We start from the raw sequence: 22906 nt of genomic DNA, 5'->3' as shown, positions 1-22906 counted from the left end.
TAAAAAGTTTTTATTACAATTATTAGGCAAAGGGCTGATAATTTCTCTCAAACTTTGTGGGGCAGCCGCACTTTTAAAATCAACATTTAATTTAATGCAATGATTTTAGCAGTATTTATGTTAATATAATCTAGCCAGTGCAATGCTCTTTTACGGAATGACCCTTTATTCCGTCAGGTGGGGTCCCCCTGAAGGGTGTCGCCATTTTATTTTATAAACACACTTGATGATGTTGACCACGTCCTGTTACGGCTGTCTCTCCCTTTTTTTTTTTTTAATAAATAAGAGCGGAACACACTAGGAAGCACAAACAGAACAGCTTGGGCTACAATATCACAGAAAGATTTTTATTACATTTATATTTTTACAAATTACAAATCAGTTGCATTGCCTTTTTCTTAGTGGAATACAAAATAGTCCATGGTAAAAAAAAAAAAAAAAGGTTTCTATTTTGTTTATTTACCATTATAATTTATTTACCTTTTTTTTGCATAATCCACATAAAATGTATTTAATACATTTCGTTCACTTGGTGTAAATGTTAAACTGCAGTTCGGCTAATGGCCCCTTGTTGGTGCTTGAGAAAACCTCGGACTGAAAGCAAGTCAGAAATAGAGAAAGAATACACTTCCACAAATAAATTAGGACCGTAGCGTCTCACTGCCTCAGTTTACTTGCTCTTATGAGGCCCGTGTTTTCGGAAGTTATGCTCAAAAAAGGGATATTGATGCTTAAAGAGGCGTACCTCTGTGGGCGTGTCTCTCCCTTGAACTCCGGCGCCCCGCCCCCAGTAACACCAGGGCTCCGCCCCTCCGCCCAAGGCGTCAATCCGCCGGCCTGGTGCCACTTCCTGTCAAGATGGCGGCGAGCGTGAACTCAAACTCAAGGCTTCTAGACGCTGCATTTTTTATTTATTTATTTTTTTAATATTATTTCTGTAATACAGTCTGTTTTTTATACTGGATATAAACTGCATCACTGAGCTGAGAACAGAGCATCGTTTTGGATGAGGTATCCTCAAGGGATGCAGTGTAAAATAATCTTAATCTCCCAAATGGCAGGAAGCCGCCGCAAACTTTTACCCGGAGGCTCGTTTTGCGCCGACAAACATACTGATGTTGATTCTGGGTCTCTCTCGTAAAATCTTCTGACCGACGGCGGTCGGGTTTCAGGTGGGCCGGCAAATCACAGATGGGTTTTCAGAATGTGACGTCACTAAAACGCTTAAAGATGTGTACCTCCGTGGGCGTGTCTCTCCCTTGATCTCAGGCGCCCCGCCCCCCAGTAACACCGCGAGGGGTTCTTAAACCTCGGGTAAACCCGGATGTAGTCGTCGTGGGGGGTCTCCGCGCGGCGGCCAGCAGGCGGCGCTGCTTGGCTGTGTCTTACAGAGTTGGGAGGCCAAGTTTTTTTTTTTTTTTGTTAATCTGAGATGACGGTGGTGATGGATTTCCCCTCAAACGTCAACACCCACCCCCCCCCTGCCTCGCATGACGACGCCCACGGACAGAAGGAGGGAACCCGAAAGGGCGCCCTTCGGTTATAAGGTCCCTGGCTTCAGGTCCGTGTGGGCTCCAAACACCTGAGTTTAGTTCCATTCCAGACACCTGACGATGGGAGCGTCTTCCTCCGGATTGTTAGATGAGGCCAAAGTCAGTCACATTAAAGGTAAATGTTTTACTTTAATGTCATCATTTATTGATATAATTATATAGGTTTTTTATTACCACCACCTACAACACGTGTGTGTGTGTGTGTGTGTGTGTGTGTGTGCGCGCGCGTGCGTGCGCGTGCGTGCGTGCGTGCGTGTTACAAATGTTTAAGGGTGGGTTCCTATGGTATTGTATAAATAATACATTAAGAGAATCATCATCAGCAGCGGGGAGCACGGCGCATGGAGCCCTGCTATAATTATTGTTATTTTCCCATGTCTGAGTCAGAAGAGAAGGCCAAAGCCATTTATTTCCTTTACATTCCCAGTGATTGTTAAATTACTGGTGAAATCCCACCAAAAGGTAATATATGGTCCTGAGAATGTACTTGGGCTGCTCCGAGGTAGCTTTAAATCAAAATTGACATTAACAAAGTGACTCGGATAGTGCTCTGTTGCAGTAGCATGAGCAGATTTAGTGGATGTAGTTATGGTATAGTAGGCTAAAATATTACTTTTACTAAGTTAGTCAAGCAGAAATTCTTCGGTAGCTACTGTGTTCAGTCTAGGACATATTGTGTGTAATCACCAGGTGCGTTGCATTGACATTTCACTGCATTTATGTATGAAAGTATGTATATGTGTGTGACGAATAAACCTCTTGAATCTTGAAAGACTAAAAATAATTCTACAAAAGTCTAATGGTTGCGGAATTGTACAGGAGTAAAGTGTAGTATTATATGGCTGCAGCAGTAATCCTTGTAAGTAACAGCAGGAGTAACAGTGGTTGTCGTAGTGATGATGATAATCATATTAATAAATACAGCTGCAGGCAGCAATACCACCTTCGTCGTTTTAGGTGGGTATTACAGTTTTCCGGGTTCTGTGAAACGCAGTACAAACTCACCATGAAGCTTGTGTTAATACAGACGTACTCTGAGGCTGATGTATGAGTCTCAGCGTTGCCAATCCGGACTGTGATACCAGGTCTGTGATCCACTGTGTTCTCGTCTCGCTCTGGGATGGTCGTCGCCCAGGGCCACGCGACTTGGTTGGGTCGCGCTGAGGAAAACCTGTCGGGATCGAGGGCTGCTCTCAGTCCGTCGGGGTGGAGGGACGCTGTTTGTTTGTTTTTTTTTAACGTACATTTGACATTTTTTAAATAAATCATGTGTAAATAAAGACATGTTTACTTTCAATGAAGTATCTAATTTTTCATGTGTTTTTGGACAATCATAATTTTGTCGGGTTTTTGTAAAATGCAGCACGACTTACAGTTTCCTGAGTTTCCTTTCATTTTTATGAGGGGCCCTGCGGGCTGGACCCCTAATCATAGCAGCATTAGTGGTGCTACTGTAATGTTAACAGTACATAGTCCTCTCCCTGTGAATTGAATTATGCTGTCGTTTACTTTTTACATGTGGTGCTCAAAGATTAATAATGTGCAGGAAATTGCAGGACACACAAACACACTCACACACGGACACACACACCATCATTATCGCAAAGCAAAATCATTATTGTAACTGTGATGAGTTATGTATGTGTAGAAATGCTGTGATCGAGGAGAACGAGTCTAACAATCTGTTGAAGAGCAGATTCTACACTTTTCCACTCTAATCTCCCATACAATATGTTATCTGCGATGGCCATATCCTGTCACCGGTCGCTGTGGCAACCAGTACTAAATTACAGTCATTTCAAGTGATTATATTGTTAGGGGATGTCTCTGATGTGTGTGTGTGTGTGTGTGTGTGTGTGTGTGTGTGTGTGTGTGTGTGTGTGTGTGCGCGTGCGTGCGTGCGGGTGAGATGAAAGTCGGGCTTCGATGCAACCCAGCCATTATGTGATAAAGGCCATACAGTGTAAACAAACATGGCTAGATATTTCACATCAGTTCTGCTTTTCTTTCAGGAGTCAGTCATATTCTGTTCTGACGTCCTGCAAAGAAATTCAGGCAGAAACTCTCCAAAATCTCACAAGTTCAATGGATGCAAGAATTGTGACAGTGATATCAAAGAAGGCTCCTATGTCAACATGTAACTTGGCCTGTTAAGATGTTTTTGATTGAAATGGCTTTTGATTTCAGTAAATATGACTCCTAATGCTGCAAATCCAACAAATGACTATTTTCAGTTCTTTACAACCTATAAAATGTTTTGAAACTCTGTTGTGCATAATAATTTGGAAGAGTGCATTTTGAGTTTTTTATTTTTGAAAAAAAATACTGTTATCATTGGGAGGTTTGTTCAATAACATTCGAATTATACCCGAACGGTTGATGACTTGAAAATTATACTGACTGTCATTTGCATCGACTATTTAGGAAAATCAGAGAAAAATATCATTTGCATAATAATTTAGAACGGGGTGTGTATATATAAGTATGTGTGTATATATATATATATATATATATATATATATATATATATATATATATATATATATATATATATATATATATATATGTGTGTGTGTGTGTGTGTGTGTGTGTGTGTGTGTATATGTGTGTATATATATATATATATGTATATATATATATATATATATATGTGTGTGTGTGTGTGTGTGTGTGTGTGTGTATATATATATATATATATATATATATACAGTGGGGCAAAAAAGTATTTAGTCAGCCAATTGTGCAAGTTCTCCCACTTAAAAAGATGAGAGAGGCCTGTTATCTTCATCATAGGTTCACCTCAACTATGAGAGACAAAATGAGGAAAAAAAAATCCAGAAAATCACATTGTCAGATTTTTAAAGAATTTATTTGCAAATTATGGTGGAAAATAAGTATTTGGTCAATAACAAAAGTTCATCTCAATACTTTGTTATATACCCTTTGTTTGCAATGACAGGGGTCAAATGTTTTCTGTAAGTCTTCACAAGGTTTTCACACACTGTTGCTTGTATTTTGGCCCATTCCTCCATGCAGATCTCCTCTAGAGCAGTGATGTTTTGGGGCTGTCGCTGGGCAACACGGACTTTCAATTCCCTCCAAAGATTTTCTATGGGGTTGAGATCTGGAGACTGGCTAGGCCACTCCAGGACCTTGAAATGCTTCTTACGAAGCCACTCCTTCGTTGCCAGGGCGGTGTGTTTGGAATCATTGTCATGCTGAAAGACCCGGCCACGTTTCATCTTCAATGCCCTTGCTGATGGAAGGAGGTTTTTACTCAAAATCTCATGATACATGGCCCCATTCATTCTTTCCTTTACACGGATCAGTTGTCCTGGTCCCTTTGCAGAAAACCAGCCCCAAAGCATGATGTTTCCACCCCCATGCTTCACAGTAGGTTTGGTGTTCTTTGGATGCAACTCAGCTTTCTTTCTCCTCCAAACACGACAAGTTGAGTTTTTACCAAAAAGTTCTATTTTGGTTTCATCTGACCATATGACATTCTCCCAATCCTCTTCTGGATCATCCAAATGCTCTGTAGCAAACTTCAGACGGGCCTGGACATGTACTGGCTTAAGCAGGGGGACACGTATGGCACTGCAGGATTTGAGTCCCTGGAGGCGTAGTGTGTTACTGATGGTAGCCTTTGTTACTTTGGTCCCAGCTCTCTGCAGGTCATTTACTAGGTCCCCCTGTGTGGTTCTGGGATGTTTGCTCACCGTTCTTTTGATCATTTTGACCCCATGGGGTGAGATCTTGCGTGGAGCCCCAGATCGAGGGAGATTATCAGTGGTCTTGTATGTCTTCCATTTTCTAGAAATTGTTCCCACAGTTGATTTCTTCACAACAAGCTGCTTACCTATTGCAGATTCAGTATTCCCAGCCTGATGCAGGTCTACAATTTTGTTTCTGGTGTCCTTTGACAGCTCTTTGGTCTTGGCCATAGTGGAGTTTGGAGTGTGACTGTTTGAGGTTGTGGACAGTTGTCTTTTATACTGATAACGAGTTCAAACAGGTGCCATTAATACCGGTAACGAGTGGAGGACAGAGGAGCCTCTTAAAGAAAAAGTTACAGGTCTGTGAAAGCCAGAAATCTTGCTTGTTTGTAGGTGACCAAATACTTATTTTACCGAGGAATTTACCAATTAATTCATTAAAAATCCTACAATGTGATTTCCTGGATTCTTTCCCCCCATTCTGTCCCTCATAGTTGAAGTGTACCTATGACGAAAATTACAGGCCTCTCTCATCTTTTTAAGTGGGAGAACTTGCACAATTGGTGGCTGACTTGCCCCACTGTATATGGTTGAAATACTCCACCTCAGATAGACTTCCTGTATTCATTTAGTTAATGCTGCCCTATGTGTGACAAGGCTGTGGTTCTGTTTACCGTTGCATCATTTCCTCTTCTGAGCTGCGGTGAACATGGTGCCTACATAGAGACTGCAAAAAGTGTTGAAATTCTCTGTGTGTGAGTGTATATGTGTGTATGTGTGCGTGCAAGCATTGACTCATTCACTCACTAAACCCCAGACACAAACACCTGAGCAAGAGATATTGAAAGCATAGAGTTTTGATGGATTTACTCTGTGAAAGTCTAATTATCCATGAACGAATGAAAACAAAACAGCTCGACAACCTTTCTTTTGTTGATTGGAAATGGTGTCTTAGACGTCAGTGTCCAGTGGAATTCTTTATCAAGATGAATGGCCGCCACTTTTTTGGTAATTAAACGGAAAGTCAACCTTCCGGACAAAAAACAGGAACTTTCTGCCATTTCCTCAATCGGCCCTCAGCGGCATGTGTGGTCCAACTGATGTCTTTTGGCTCTGGCTGGTTAAGTGTGTGTGTGTGTGTGTGTGTGTGTGTGTGTGTGTGTGTGTGTGTGTGTACCCAGGTCTTGCAGACTCCACGCTCCAGCGTTTCAGTGTGTTCTACCGACAGCAGCATGCTGCAGCCCACACGACCCACCTGCACCATGAGGTGGAGCCAAAGAAAGAGGGGCGGGGCCTCCTGCTTAAGCACAGGGTAGGATTGTTTTTTGGGGAAATTAGCTTTTGTCAATCTTATCCAGATTCAGATGTGATGGCCAATTCCAAATTCATCCCTGTGAGTCCAGAACAGCTCAGATTTAGGAAATGCACTTCCAGCATCTCAAAAATGGATTTATTTAAGAACAAATGAAATGAAAAAAGATATAAAGAAGTTGTTTTAAGGATGAAGTGTGTACGGAAATGCACTTGGCAGAAATGGAATATAATATTCATAAATATGTTTTAGTTAGTGTATAATCCCATGAAAATAAGAATTGTCGTGTTTCTGTTACCTTAGAATGAGCCGGTTTAATCTACAGGGGCACGGGTACGCTCCACGGAGGCCGCCATGTTGCAGCGCCATGTTTCTCCTACAGTAGCCCAGACAAACGCTGGCTCTAGAGAGGGACTTTCGTGCGACTTTCGTGGCCCACGTTTCTTCCGCCGAGGCCGCCATGTTGCACCGCCCTGGGATGAAGTGTTCAGTCCGTGGCGATCTGCAGCCTCACCGCTAGATGCCGCTACATTCTGCACGCCGCACCTTCAAGTGCAGCTACAGTGGAACTATTTTTGACGAAAAACCGTCAATCCATCCATGACTCTCAGGTGCCTGGTGATGTGAGAAATGGCGGCTCGTACCTGACAACCCCCGACCCGCCAAGCCTATGAATGATGATGTTTACTTTAAGTGTCTGTCAGGTGGTTGCCCATAAGGAAGTGAATAAGTGTGAATGAGAGGGAATAATGGAGTGGATCGCTTCCTTCATTTCTGGTTGACGGAACCAGTCTGAAATCAGCTGTATGGTGATGGGCTGGGATTAAAACCTGCTCACTCTTGACCTGTAAGACTATGCCTCAAATCGATACATCCCGTGTGTGTGTGTGTGTGTGTGTGTGTGTGTGTGTGTGTGTGTGTGTGTGTGTGTGTGTGTGTGTGTGTGTTTAGCCTCCTGGCGCCCTGGAAGAGGTGCTCTTCCAGGGGAATGTCCAGTTCTGCTGCTGGGAGGAGCAGGGGCGGAGGTGGGATGAAGCCAGGAGGTGCAGACTGAGATACACTGTGCTGAGGAAAGACTTTTCACTGGAGATACACGACAGCGCGGAGGTAACACACACACACACACACACGCTTTCACTCAAGTCAAGCCATGTAACAGCCTCTTGGTAGTCCAAACACTCACACTGTGGCATCTGATGGTTCATAGAAGGATGCTTTGTGTATGAATATAAGATGTTATTCCCTTTGCGTCCACCTGTAGGCCCTCAGCCGTGGTTCCGCAGCCAAGTTGGTCCTCACCCCGGCAGGGGGCGCCGTTCTGACCTCAGAGGAGGAATCCCGAGCCCTGCTGGGTCGGAGCTGTTCTGCAATACTGAACGGTCAGAGCCGCGTCGTATCCCTTTATGCTAAACACTCCTGTATCAGTCCTTAGCTTTAGTACTGGAAACAGTCAGTTTATCAGTTGGTGTTAATGGACTATTATTGCGCTTCTGTAGAATCAGTAAGTCACAGTCCTCAGTAATTCAGTAGTTAAAGTAAATAGTATGATGACATCATAAAGTGTCGTACTGTAAATCTCATGTTGTTCATTTTGTTTACGAACAGTGATGTGTCAGTCAAGCAGGACCAGCTGAATATTTGTGATCAAATTTGGTCGGTTTTTCACTAATATCTGCTCCGTATGTGGATCAATTTTTAAATGAAACCACGAGATGCTTGTGACATAGCGGCTCAAACGACACCTCAACCGTGTTCGTAGCTTATGTCATTGTCATGTTCCAGATACTTTTAGCCGGGTTGGACATATTTTGGCGCTGAATGCGTCGGACCATGCCTATGATTTCGGTCAAATCTGGTCTGTTTTTCACTCATTTCTGCTCCGCATGTGGATCCATTTGGATGAAACTTCAACCGCGAGATGTTTGTGACATATCGGTTAAAACAAGACGTAAACCGTGTTCGAAGCTCCTGCCGTTCTTCTGTTTCAAATAGTTTTCGATTTTAAAATTCTGACAATTTTCCCGGAGCAATATCAATAGGGGATCCAGCCCCGAATAACATAGCTGCAGACAGCAATACACAGGGTCCAGTTTAGTCGTTTTAGGTACTAATTACAATATATTACGTGTCAGCATCTATTATTCGAATGTGATACGAGTTCTGTACGGCACTGTAATGGTGATCCACTATGATCTCCCCTTGCTGTGCCCTGACCCCAGTAGCCACCGTGCGTGGGTTGGGTGGTGTATTGGCAGCCATTACTTTTTGTGGAGGTTAAAAACAGATGTATTCATAATGGCATTAATTACAAAATTACAAATTATTCCAATTTAATTGTTAAACCAGTAGAACATATATAAGTTAAATATGTTTTATTTCGCAAATAGATTGGTAAGTTTGGAGGAATGACGACAAGAAAGTTCAGATAATTGTTTTGTTGAACAAAACATATGAACAAAACAACCATCAAAATATTCCACTTTAATTTTACTATAATGTTAACTGAAATTATCACACGACATGTAATAATTTTCCATTACAAAAAAATTGGCAAACTTCCGAAATTCCAAAAAATTCCAGTAAATCAAAAAAAGATAAAAAATACATTTAGAACATAAAGTGAGTTGTCAAATAAAACAGTATTTACAAAGATCATCTTATTAATATGTTATCCTTTAACACAACAATGCCAATCTTCAGGAAGATAATATTTATAAAGACAGCTTGACATTTGTAAATAAATTTGATACAAAAACAAGGCCATCTTCACAAAGGTAAATAAACAAATTATTCACCTTAATTTTCTGTTTGTTTTTTTTTACTTTCGTAATATAAGTCACAATATTATTGTTAGTGTAGGTGACAGGGAAGTAGCCACCTGTAAGAAATTTTTCGCTGGATGGCTGAAATATCTCTCATTAAGTGCATAATTGTGTATTTTACCCAGTAACGGTGCATGACAGACATTGTAATAGTTAATGTAACATCCAGGTTCGTTTGCACTGCGTCATTTGTCGTTTCTAGAGCGCCACTAATGTTGCAGTTGTATTTATCCTTGAGTTGGAATCTATTACAATCTTCGTCGTTAGTGTTGAAACTTTCCTGACTTCCGCCACACATAGTGCATATATGTTTGTCAAATTAGTGGACGTTATTAGGACCACTATTTCTAACACTTCCTCCTCTGGGAGTTTCATGTCAGTTTCATTATCTGCGACTTCTACGCCTGATCTGGGTCGAATGAACGTGCCCTTCGTACTTGTCAGATGCACAAAGTCGTGGTGATGGCGAGTCGTCAGCATCTTCATTGTGTACGATTGGCCTTTAGTCACATGTTTCATTTGCTCTCCCCAAAGGCTGAGCTTCATTGCCATTGTCACGTCACCGACATAGCATTCCAGTAATTCCCTGTTTTCTCCACAAACATTTACTATTTTGGTTGCCAACGCCATCTTCATGAGTTTGACTGATATTTCTCCAACCTGAAAAGGACATTGATGACATTTATAACTTTTTTTCCCGCAACAAATACAACTGTCTATATTTTTCAAATAATAATTTCTTGGTTCAGGTGTTTCATTACACACCTTGAGTTTAATCTGCATTTGTTTGTATAGACAAAGTGCTGCTAGTATGGCCAGCAATGACACGAAGTGAGTGACTCCTTATATTGTCACACGTCTTTGGTATAATTCCTGGCACAGAATTTGACTTATCACGTTTACCTTTGAATTCTGTCTGGTGGAAAGGTTGTCTTCCGCCTATTTTCCTTTTCTACTGGATGTGTCGTCGTATTCACTTACTCGGTCTTGTCGTTGGGTGTCAACATCTGTCTGTAGTCCAGTGATTTCTAATATATGTATAATAATATATAATATATATAATTATATATAAGTATCACAGAAATTACTAAAGACAGGTTCAATCTTGTTGTAGTAAGCTACAGAACTACTGGGTGAGTCATACTGATGGTGTCCAACTTTGCTCCTTGCATGTGAATCAACAACTGCGTACCATGATCCCTGCTTGATAACTGCACATGTATTACCAGAAATAGTTATTAAGCATGCGTCATCATTTTTTAATGTCTTCATTATTTTAAATGTGTTTTCTGAATGTCTTTATCCATTGGCGTAGCGATATTATATAATAAGTCATAGTGACTTACACCAATGCAGCCAGTAAACGGCTCACCATACGTTATTTGGAATGTTGTATTAAATATCGTTGGTCTTCTTGGCAATTTTGTGACCGCAATATAATCAGACTTTTTCATATTTCAAAAAACATTAGTTCCTTTGATCAAAACGTTGTCTAGGTCATTTGGTGTCCATGTGTAAACATTTTGGATCTTGTTTTTAAGAAGTGCTGTGTAACTGATAGCTGCACACTGCTTGTTCCTGGAGTCTCCAAACCGTGAATCATCCTGATGAAATGAGCCTCTTAACATCGATATGTACGGGTAATTAACAGTTATATTTAAAGGCTACATAAACGTTTTTCATAGATATCATTTCAATACTTATTTTTATCCTTTTTTTGGGAGTTATTTCTAGCGCTTTTCCAATTTGAGTTTCATAGCTTATTCCAACGTTTTTTGAATTCCGCTTAGTAATTTCTTTTAGAACAGTGTGACTGACCTATAAACCTGGATTTTTCAACCATTGCTTCTTTATTGCCTTGGACTTTCGGCTACTTTTTGGCATCTGGAACACGAATAAATTCAGAATTCAGTATTTATTTTACATCACAAATATAATAAATACATGTTACTTTCGATTTGTATTTTATGACACTTCTTGTGCTAACAACCTATAATTCAAGAACAGACTAAAATGGATGAATTTCCTGTAATGCAATACAGACAACATTTATTGGACATGAACATCAATTTGGAATTTGACTTATTATGTTTAGTTTTCCGATGCGCAACGAGTACATGAAATGCAGCATGGACTCGCATAGTTTGTAGGTTACGACTCACGCGATGTGAATGTGTGTTCGGAGCCACAACCTGCACATATTATAGAAAATTGAATTATGTCAGGAAGCGTCCTACTCCACAAACTCATCTCGCTCCACCACCCGACCGGAAGGTTAGAACCATGGCGTGTCGGTGATACATGAACATTTGTCTACTTCCGGTCAAATGAAGTCGGTTTTTCACTAATTCCTGCTCCGAATGTGGATGGATACAAATTAAACTTGAACCACGAGATGTCTGACACGTGCCAGTTCTAGCAAGACCTCAACCGTGTCCAGCGGTTGTCGTGTTCCAGACACTTTTAGCCTGAAAAATGCCAAGGAGAAAAATAACAATAAAAATCCGAACATTAACAATAGGGTTGGATCCTTAATTGAAGACGAAACACAAAATGCATTTAATAAAATAAATAAATTCAGCTTTGGGTCATCAATTAAGACAGACCTTGAGAGAGGTCAGCAAATAATTTCCAATCCCTCCTGAATCTACCAATGATTAGTACACTACATGCCACTTTAAAAAGACTTTTATTTCCATGTGTCTCTTTTTTTAATGTGTGTGTGTCCAGGTGTGAAGGATGACTCTTCTTCGGTGGTGCTTGCTGCAGGGTCATTTCCTGTCTATCTGCACCTGCCTTATAAAGGCGTCACTTACTTCTTGTTCGCTCAGGAAGCGCAGAGAGATCACTTCCTGTCTGCGCTCAAGGCCTGCATCCGACACCAGAACCTCGGTACTGCACACGCACGCACGCACGCACACAGACACACACACACACAAATAAACACTGTCAAATACCCGATCAGGCAGAACTTTGCTGCTGATGCGTGTGGCTCTCGTTTCCATGGGAACGGATAATAATAATAATACACATAATGTGCAGGTGGCCTGTGTGGTTCACCGCAGAGGCTGCTACACGGAAACGGCGACGATTAGTGGCATATGATGGAGACACACACACCCGCACCCACAAACTAACACACACACAGACTAACATAAGGACACACACACACACACACACACACACACACACACACACACACACACACACACACACACACACACACACACAACTAACACACAGACTAACAAAAATACACAACACACACATGCAGAAGGTCATCCTGATGCATGCATGATGTATATTATTCTCTATACATTTTTTATTTATTTGACCGTTTCTGTTTTGTATTTTTGGGTTATTTGTTACGTTTGGCAATTTGTTATTTTTTATTTTATACATATATAATTCTTATACGTACATACAACGTGTATATTTTGTGTTTTCGTCCATTTTTGTAACCATTTTCCTCCAGGGTTCATACAGTATTGTATGTGCTCGTTTAGTTCCACTCGTTATTTGTTTTTATGGCCTTTATGTCACATAGAAAAACATGCAGTACAAAAATATAAACAAACAAAGCACAGTATAAAGTGTAATGTATGTCAGCTGCTCTTAAAGTGATACGTGGTGGTTTATGTAAATGTGTTAGTTGGAGCTTGTTTCTGGGGGTTGTCGTGTCTTAAACTTTGGTCCAGTTGAAAAAATCTTGAAGTGTAAAGTAGAAAGTAAAGCAGATGAAAGACTTTCTTATTGAAGGAATCTATAACGACAGCAGAGTGATCGCAGAGATGGGTTTAGGTTGTGCATTCTGTTATCTAAAATGTAGACAACACTCAGCAAATGTAGTGTTGTGAAGTCCAAAAGACGTTGCAAACAGTTTGCCGCGTGCGGGAGAAACGAGTGATGACATCATTTAGAAGGGGAAATCATTTCTTGGGGTTTGGGCAGTTTTTTGTTTTTTTGTGGTTTAGGTAGAAGTGACTCATTTGTAGAGGATGTGACTACAGCCACAGCGCTTGATAGCACAAGCGTGAATGTTATTATTATGATAATTGTTATGATTATTAATAATAATGATAATAATACATTTTGGTTTACTGCATGAATGCAATAAAAAAAGTCAACGGTGACAGCTGAAACAGAGGGGAACATCAACAACAAGACCGCCGAAGCATTGATTGATTGATTAAACCAGGTGATCGGGACAGATCAAGATCTACTAGGTTATTGTCAATCGTCTTCGGGTGTTTTTAACATTTTAACCTACTTTCCCAAGGAGGAACTACAGAGGGGAAATCAAAACTTTGAAAAAAATCTTGTGCAAAACCTCAATAAAAACGCTGATGTTGGCGTGTTTTTTGTTCCTCAAACATCAGCGACAACTTGTCCCTCATCTTGAAAAAAACCCCCAATACTTTCAAGTGAAATTCCATTAAAAATCCGAGCTTTTCTGTGATGGTGTTAGTGGTTTATTTGAAGGTGATATAGAGAAAATCGCTGAATACTTTTTACGCTATGCATTTAACTACATTTATACATTTAACAATCCAGTATTATTGTGTAGTTACAGTACAGCACAGTAACTGTTCATGAAAATGCGTTTCTGCATTGGACTGTATCAGATCATGGCGTTTATTGAAGTAAATCATATTTTTAGTGTACTAATGACACTTGATGGTATTATTGGAAGTATTTAAACATTGCAAAAAGTAACGGATTAAGTAGAAAAGTAAGTAAACCATGAAAAATATAACGATACAAAGATACTATCGTATTTTTTTTACAGTAATACTAAATCCGCCCAAGGGACATCTGAGCTACACAGCTATTTGTCATTTTGAATAATAACTGAAAAAGTGTTTTCAAGTGTTTTTGAAAAATGTATTTTCTTCTACTCATATTCAACAACACCGTGTGTGTTTCCCTCCCAGACACCTGGAGGGGCTCGTCCTATGAGAGCCAGGCGTTCCTTCGAGCGCTCAGACTCTACCGGCGGGAGGGAGAGAGCTATGAATCCTGGGAAATGCTGCAGGGCACCGAGGAGCAGGTCGTAAAATCCATCCAACCATCTGTCTATCTATCTATCTATCTATCCATCCAACCATCTGTCTATCTATCCATCTATCTATCCATCTATCTATCTATCCATCCATCTATCCATCTATCTATCTATCTATCCATCTATCCATCTATCCATCTATCCATCTATCCATCTATCCATCTATCCATCTATCCATCTATCCATCTATCCATCTATCCATCTATCTATCTATCCATCTATCTATCTATCTTCCATCCACCCGTGTAGGTGCTTGCCAACCAGGTGATGGAGGAGGTGTTGCCATGGTTACAGAGTGAGCTTCAGGCCAGAGTGACGGGGAAGAGGAATGAGCGGATCCGACAGTGGATCACTGTGGGTCTCTTTGTGTGACATCCACGCATGGTATCACTGATCCCAGGAGTCACAAGTATATTTAAGAGAGTGTGTGTGTGTGTGTGTGTGTGTGTGTGCAGACAGTGCAGACAACCCACAGTGTGGTTTTGGAGCAAGTGTCTGCTGGTCTGGAGACTCTGAAGGCGGAGTGTCACCAGACGGCGTCGGACAACCAGGCTCTGGTGAGGTCGGACCTCGACCAGATCGTGACCTTGCAGCGCTTCCTGGAGGACAAACTCAGAGGTGACACACGGTGACCATTAACCCAATGATCTCACAAGCGCTTAGCTCTGGAATGAATTATGACACGATGAGTTCAAGTTCTTTTCTAGCCAAGAACGTGTAAAATGCCAGGATGTGTTCCCGCTCCATCCATACTATTGAATTTGCCCCGTTTGACGATGTGGGTACCGGCAAAGACCCTGAACGATCCCATCTCCCCAAAAATCTCGATACATAACAAACTGGTCTGATCGCAGCCAATTATCTCAGACCAGGCCTGCGGTCACTCAGTCAGACAGCCAATCAGGTTAGGGTGAGAAAAAATGAATGAAACAGCCTTTTCAACTTTTTAATATGGACCTTCATGGGACGCTGACTGTACGATGTCTCCCTCCAGTGGTTTATAGGCCGTCGTACACACACACATTCAGTGTGTGTGTGTGTGTGTGGTTTAAGTTGCAGGACAAAGCGGTTTCAAAATATTGCAACTTCTTTAGCGGTGTGTGGATTTAATTGTAAATGCTTTGACAAACACGGCAGCCAACAAGGTATATGAACCACCAACTACATACTGTGCTTTTGGAATTTTGCACCTTCGGGGGACCAATATTTTAGAGGGACATACAACAGATTATGAGACAGGCTTTAACTGTTGCCGTGCAGTGTTTGTACAACTCCCCACCCCGCTCTGTTGTGTATGTATGTCCTTGCCTTCCCCTCCTCTAGCTCGTGCACTGTGTGTGCAGGCTTTAGTCTGATTCTGTTTCACCTTTTAGGGCGGGACAACATGCACCGCCCTACACCTCTTTTCCAGAAGAACCCGAGAGGAAGTGTAACGTGTCAGTGGACAAGGCCTCTTCAACCTGACAGATAAATGTCACAATATATCTAGATCTATGTAATCACCTAAACATATATGCACACACGTAATGGAGAACAGGACCTCATATAGCCCCAGTCACATATATCTTCATTTCAGCACACAGTGTTCATTCTCACACACACATCTAGTCCTTGCGATCAGCCTTGGGCTTGTAGCTGCAGAGCGGGAACAACACCCTATTGTCGTTCGTGCGTGACATTTTTGCCTTATCTTGAGTACGCACAAAACTGTGACGTCAAACTGACTGAGATTTCCGCCGCCCTAAAATAAACTGTTCGTCTCAGGGAGCTGCCTCCGAGCACATCTCTGATCCGACCCTTGTACAAGCTAAAAGCAACGTCTGTCTGCGTCTTTAAGCCAGTTTAAATTGTATATATATCATATGGTAACATATAAATGTTGAGTCTAAAATGGAATTTTATTGCACAAAAATAATTTTGTTGCGTACTGAATACAACTTCTCCACTACAACTTGTTTTCGTGGACAATTTTCATCATATTCCATGACATTTCCGAAATTCCCTGATTCCAGGACCTGTGTGTGTGTATTAACAATCCCCTCTTCCTCCTCCCTTCTAGCCTGTGTGTGTGGCCCAGCGGAGGAGGAGTGCATGGCGGCCATCACGCCGTACCTCCCCTCGGTCCTGGAGGTCCTGGCGGAGAGCCTGAGCGCGGGCGTCCAGGGGATCCAGCGGGCCCTGCAGACGCAGACCGAGCGGGCCCTCACGCTCGCCAAGGGGAGTGTGGACGGGCTGGAGAAGGTGAGAGAGTATGGGCGGGGTTGTCTGGAGCTGTGTTTGGTCTGCGACATTACTGCAATATGGACGTTCTGTTGGAACAGTCGACTCTATATGGTCCTCATGTGCTGTCACAGCCACTTCTTACTGGAGGTGTCTGTGCTCGCAGTGTGGAGAAGCAGGGTCTCAAAAGCAACTGACTCAAATATGGAGCAGGTAGAACATTCCCATGCAGGTATAAAAATGGACTGTGATCTTTTACTGAAATTATCAATAATGGGATTATTTTTCACTTCAACTTTAATAATGAAGTATCCTCTAGTTTGCCGCCTTGCTTGCTTTGAGCGTCATTCACTGTAACAGTGATTGTTTTAATTTCCACACTTCTATTTCCTTTTAAAGTACTTTTAAAGGAGATCTCAGGTATTATTTCACCTAACAATGGGGCAATTGCAGCCATATTTTTCGGTGACGCAATTGCCCCAGTGCGTGACCGTCGGCTGAATCCATTCTCTCAATACTGAAACAATTTTAAAGATTCTAATGACAATGACTCAGGTTGATTACTGAAGGCTTAGTTTAAAAGATAGTCATTTTCCTTTCATTATTTCTGTAATTTCTTCCAATTATCCATTATGGTTCATTTTAAAAAGTCAAAGAGTGTGTGTGTGTGTGTGTGTGTGTGTGTGTGTGTGTGTGTGTGTGTGTATGTGTGTGTGTGTGTGTGTGTGTGTGTGTGTGTGTGTGTGTGTGCGTCTCCAGGCCCTCTCCAGACTGCGCTCCATCAGTATTGATCACTGCTACAGACTGGTGGAGGACATGTCAGAGAAACTTCAAGACCTGAAACAGCGATTCAGATTCACCAACTCCCAGCAGCTGGTCCACTCTGCACACATGGAAATGGAGCAGGTATCTGGTGTCGTCCAGTCCAGTCTGGGCCTGTACACAGGTCACAGAATAGATATTTCACATATTTCTGTACCAAAGTAACGTACGATCTTCACACATCTGGTCAGAGGCTAAAACCTTCATAATATAAATTAAGTTTGGAGGGGTTGGTGTCTGTGAGGATTTTCTAATAGTCCTAACAAGGTTCATACCCTTTACCAACGAATGCTGAGGTTGATGGTCTGTTGAATAATTCTGAAATCACTTTCCAATGATAAGGTTTGCCCTTTTTGTTTTCTATTTATTTATGCATGCAAAAATACATATACAAATCAGTTTTTGCATGAAAAATTAGACAGAATTGTTTGGGAGACGACTATGGGGCAGGCAGACATGTCAGACTAGTTGTATATTTCTTACTCTCAATGCAAAAAGCCTTCCATGACAAAAACGGTCACAAAGAAATAGTGATAAAGTAGTAAAAGACAGTTAATGGGGGAAAACATGTTCCATGTTGGGATTTCTATCTACTCTCCAACCTCCAGCTGCTGGACAGCGCTGTCTACACCCTGGAGCTGTTGCTGCTGCAGGCGTCGGCCAGAGATCAACCGTCCCACATCACTGAGGCCATGACGAAGGCCAAGGAAAGAGTTCTCAAGGTACAGAACACCTCACAAAACGTGGATTTCAAATCAAAATGCAGCACATTTAGAAAAAATGAATGTATCTGATCTGTTAAGGGTTCTAAATTGGAAATCCAAACGGCCCAAGAAAACAGTACTGGTGAAAGTCTTCCATTCAACATTCTACTTAAGCAATGTATTAAAGTACCTGATATGAAATATATGGTTTTATTTATGGAACCCAGTTTCCCTTCATGTCTCATACTTTGCTTAAACAAAGCAGTGAATTAATCTGTTATTGAAAATGATATGATTTGGACACAGGGTCGTCCAAATCATTGATGTTGCTGTTATTGTGACTTTTAGTATTTTGTATTTTTAACCTGTGCTGTCAGCATGTTGGGCATACGACACAGAGTATTTGTGTCAATGCATCTAGGACAGAGTTAGTCTGCAAGTGGAGTTCAACTTCTCCACCTGTAATGACACTATTTATTCATTCTATAATCATCAACAACTGCTGCAAAACTCTGTCCTGTGGACGACCTGTGGGATGATGGGAGCACAGCTTTTTGTTACACACAGCCACCACCAATCCCCCTCTTTGGAGAACCATCTCACCATGTTTTGGTCTTTTAACAAGTAATCATCATTACTACTCCAAGAGGGAGAATCACCAGGGGTGAGACACATAAACATAGAAACAAACAACAATTACCCGGAAAAACAAAGGCACAGCGGCCACCCGACCGGTGAGACCCGAAAGACCCCCACATACCCCCAAACACCACAACATCCCCGACTTAGGAAGACTCTGGTGTTGATGGAGTTATGTCAGTGATGAAAGTAGCCCATATTTCATTCAACGAATCAACCTTGTTTTTGGATGTTGTCAATAGGTTTTCCATTTAGATGTATTCTATTAATAAATGTAACCACTGGGATGTGGTGAGTTTATCTCTGTTTTTCCAATTGAGTAATATTATTTTCTTGGCAATTGTTAAGGCGGTCAAAATGGGTCGGTGGTGTTTGAGTGGCCGGTCACCGAGGAGACTGGAATGCTGCGACGCAGAAGGGTTGATAGCTTCTTGATGATGTTGGTCCAGAATGTTTGGATAGGTGGGCAGAGGCAGAAGGCATGAAAGTCGTCATCTCTGGTATTAAAGGGAACAATGAGAGCAAACGTCTTTACCCAGGAATCTCCTTTTGAACATTTTGTGTTGGGTGATATGAGCTCTGTGCAAAATGTTACACTGGATGAGAAACACAGAAACAGCAGGGTCTCTTTACCATTCCATGGCACAAAGTCAACGACAAAGTGTCATCTGTTTTTAATGAGTTTTGTCTATTATGGAAAAGGGATTTTTTAAATTGCCAATACAAAGACGGTCAATCATTGGAGGCGGTTGTTGATTCGATTATTACTTTTAGAGGCTGCTGCAGTTGAACGAATTGCAGGAAACTGTGACCACCGGTTTTAAACCTTTGGATTCGGGTTGGGAAACAAATAAGTGAATTGCCTTCAAAAATGTGTTCCAGATGAGTAATTCCTTGTTCTTTCCAAGACCTGGAGATTATTGGTTTGTTTTTAACCAGAAAATTCAGGTTGTGCCAAATTGGAGTGAATTTGTTTGGAGATTAAGAGTAACCACTGAGGTTTTTTTTTAATTTCCAGCAGGCTGACAGGACTCTCAGTATTTATATGGGTACTCTGTATTCAACAGACTGTAAATTAAAGGTTACTCATTCAGAAAGTGTGTGTGTGTGTGTGTGTGTGTGTGTGTGTGTGTGTGTGTGTGTGTGTGTGTGTGTGTGTGTGTGTGTGTGTGTGTGTGTGTGTGTGTGTGTGTGTGTGTGTGTGTGTGTGTGTGTGTGTGTGTGTGTGTGTGTGAGCAGCAGCTGGACTACGACAGCCGGGTCGTGCAGAGGAGGTTGTACCACGACGCTCTGCTGGCAATCACGCTGCCTCCTCTCACCAGGGCCATGGACCTGACCTGGAAGCCTGTAGGTGCTGGGCTGAAGCCAAAAAGAAAAAAAGATTGAAAACTCCCATGATGGCATTTGGGGGTGGACAGGTGAATCTTTGTGTCCCTGGAGGAGTAAAACTGCGGTTTGTTTTGTTGTTCTGCAGGAGCTCCAGCAGTTTGAACAGTTCATCTTCTCAGACTACAGCAGCTTCATCGTGGTTCAGAACGTCTACGACGACATTCTGAGAGACGTCCTGAGCAAGGCGATCGACAGAGGTAAACACTCATGCATTGTAGTCGTTTTTTTATGGATAAGACACACTGAGACAAAATAATGTTTCCCGTTTTGCTTGTACAGTATAAATCTTGGTTGGCGTATAATCAAAGAGTTTCTTGCTTAAGTTATCCAACTCAATATGGTTGTGACATAAGAAAGAAAATATATAATGACAAATCAAATTATCAAATTAATATAAGATCATCTTAGTACTAAATCACTTTTTATGCTTTTTCTTACATTTTTATATGACAATATTATGAAATTTAAATAAATTGACTGAAATGTATTAATTTAATGCTTTTCTAATGATATATTTATCTGTGAAAGACCACTCTGGCTGGTAGTATTGATTGACTGCTTACCTGATTTGCTGTATCTGAAACCAACCAGAAACATCTGACTCCTCTCCTGCTACTTCTGTTCTCCTCAGTGCTCCAGGAAGCTGCCTTTCAGAAGAGCAGCCACCTCCCAATGGAAAGTTCCGAACTGGCCATCAGTCAGTACAGTCTGACTGGAGAAACACCCCCTCGCTCTGCCCCCGGCAGCCCCAGAGCAAAGAGTCAAGACCTCTCCTCCCCCACAAACAGTGCAGCTTCTCCGGTCGGAGATGGAGCTCAACATGTTGACCTTAACACTGACCCCCAACCCGTTCCCAGCCATAGTTCTGAGCCTAGTCCAGCGCTTCCCTCTACTGTTGTCATAGTGTCTGTAGCACAGCAGACTGGCAAGGCTGCAGCAACAACCTCCACCCTTTCTTCTGAGATCCGCGATCAGCACACTGTTGAAGCTGGAACGGGATCACCGGTCTCCCATACACCCGAACTCCCTGCTGTCACAGTCGTACCATGTCCCGACTCCATTGCCACCCCAGACAATGGAACCCCCAACACCCATCCGGACCCTTACTACACCCCACTGGGCTGGTCAGCTTCTGGGCCTCTCTCCGAAACTGAAAGTGTTTCATCTCTTTTATCTGCCCTCTCTATGGAAGATGACCCACCCACTGACCTCTTGTCTGTTTCTTCAAAAAATGAATCTTCTCCTTCTACAGAAGACAAGCCACCAACCAGCCCCTTAGCTGCCCCATCTGGGGAAGAACCACAGCAGACTGGCCCATTACCTGCCCCCTGTGATAAAAGCCCTCAGTTGACCGGCCCATTAACTTCGCCCTCTAGCGAAGACATACAGTTGACCAGTCCTTCAGCTGCCCCCTCTGGGGAAGACCCACCACTGAAAGTCCCTTTACCTGCCCCCTGTGAGGAAAACTATCAGTTGACTGGCTCCTTAATTTCCCCCTCTAGGGGAGATATACAGGTGACCGGTCCCTTAACTGCCCCCTCTGGGGAAGACCCACTGCTGACCGGCCCCTTAGCTGCCTCCTCTGGGGAAGAACCACAGCTGAAAGTCCCTTTACCTGCCACCTGTGATGAAAACCCTCAGTTGACTGGCCTCTTGACTTCCCCCTCTAGCAGAGATATACAGTTGACCGGTCCCTTAACTGCTCCCTCTGGGGAAGACCCACTGCTGACCGGCCCCTTAGCTGCCGCCTCTGGGGAAGAACCACAGCTGAAAGTCCCTTTAGCTGCCACCTGTGATGAAAACCCTCAGTTGACTGGCCCCTTGACTTCCCCCTTTACCGGAGATATACAGCTGACCGGCCCCTTACCTGTCCCCTCTGGCGAAGACCCACAGCTGACCAGCCCGTGGACTTCCCCCTCTAGCGGAGATATACAGTTGACCAGTCCCTTAGCTGCCCCCTCTCGGGAAGACCCACCACAGAATGGCCCATTAGCTGCCCCCTCTATGGATGAGCCACTGCTGACCAGCCCCCCTCCTCTCTCCACACAGGTAGACTTAAAGTCTCCTCCCCTTTCGACGGATGGACCGATGAGGGTCAGCCTGGCTGCACTCAGTGCTGCTGTAAGCAGTGATTCTGTGGTGCCCTCATGGGGTCAGATGATGGTGCAGCAGGTCACTGATAGAGCGGTTTACCTGAGAGGAGGGAAGGTGCCCAGTGAGGTGGGGAGAGAGGAAAGGGAAACCACAGAGGAGAGGAAGGGTGAGATGGATGTACCTCAGACACAGATGGGAAATGACAAGGAAGATACAGAAGCAGGGGAGGGGAGAGGTGGAGGAGAGATGGAAAATCTTGAAGTGGCCTGTGATGAAGGAAGCGCGACCACCAAAGCTTGCTGTTTCTCTGACACACCAGCGGAGGGTACTGACACCATGACTTCTCAAGAAGGAGGCCACAAGGAGGAAGGTGTCAAGAAAGGGGAGGAAGGTCTGGAGCACCAGCCGGAGAGCGCGGCAGCACTGGACAGCGTCTCAGCCATCAGAGAGCTGGTGACCGAGGTAACCGAGGTGGAAATTCTCATCACACCCAGTCCACATGGGGGGCCGAACAGCCTGACAACATGTTACCGTGACAGCGAACAGTGATGGGGACAGCAGGGATTATAAACA

General features: G+C 42.7%; 1 protein-coding gene across 1 annotated transcript; it reads left to right on the top strand.

The window, feature by feature from the left end:
* Positions 1-1613: 1613 nt before the first annotated feature.
* On the top strand, positions 1614-22900 carry LOC307237733 (uncharacterized protein; the record flags this gene model as incomplete). The annotated part of the gene is made up of 14 exons (XM_080010496.1): positions 1614-1668; positions 6451-6581; positions 7566-7688; positions 7843-7960; positions 12134-12295; positions 14338-14453; positions 14715-14819; positions 14921-15083; positions 16525-16714; positions 17489-17591; positions 18116-18229; positions 20090-20197; positions 20325-20436; positions 20871-22900. The coding sequence occupies 14 exons, from the start codon at positions 1614-1616 to the stop codon at positions 22880-22882; spliced, it is 3612 nt and encodes a 1203-aa protein (XP_079866622.1). The 3' UTR covers positions 22883-22900.
* Between the last annotated feature and the right edge of the window lie 6 nt (positions 22901-22906).

The sequence above is a fragment of the Zeus faber genome (genome assembly GCF_960531495.2).
Source record: "Zeus faber genome assembly, chromosome: 12".
NCBI classification, from domain to species: domain Eukaryota; kingdom Metazoa; phylum Chordata; class Actinopteri; order Zeiformes; family Zeidae; genus Zeus; species Zeus faber.
Note: the sequence above shows the minus strand (reverse complement) of the source record. Positions and strands in the feature narration are given on the sequence as shown.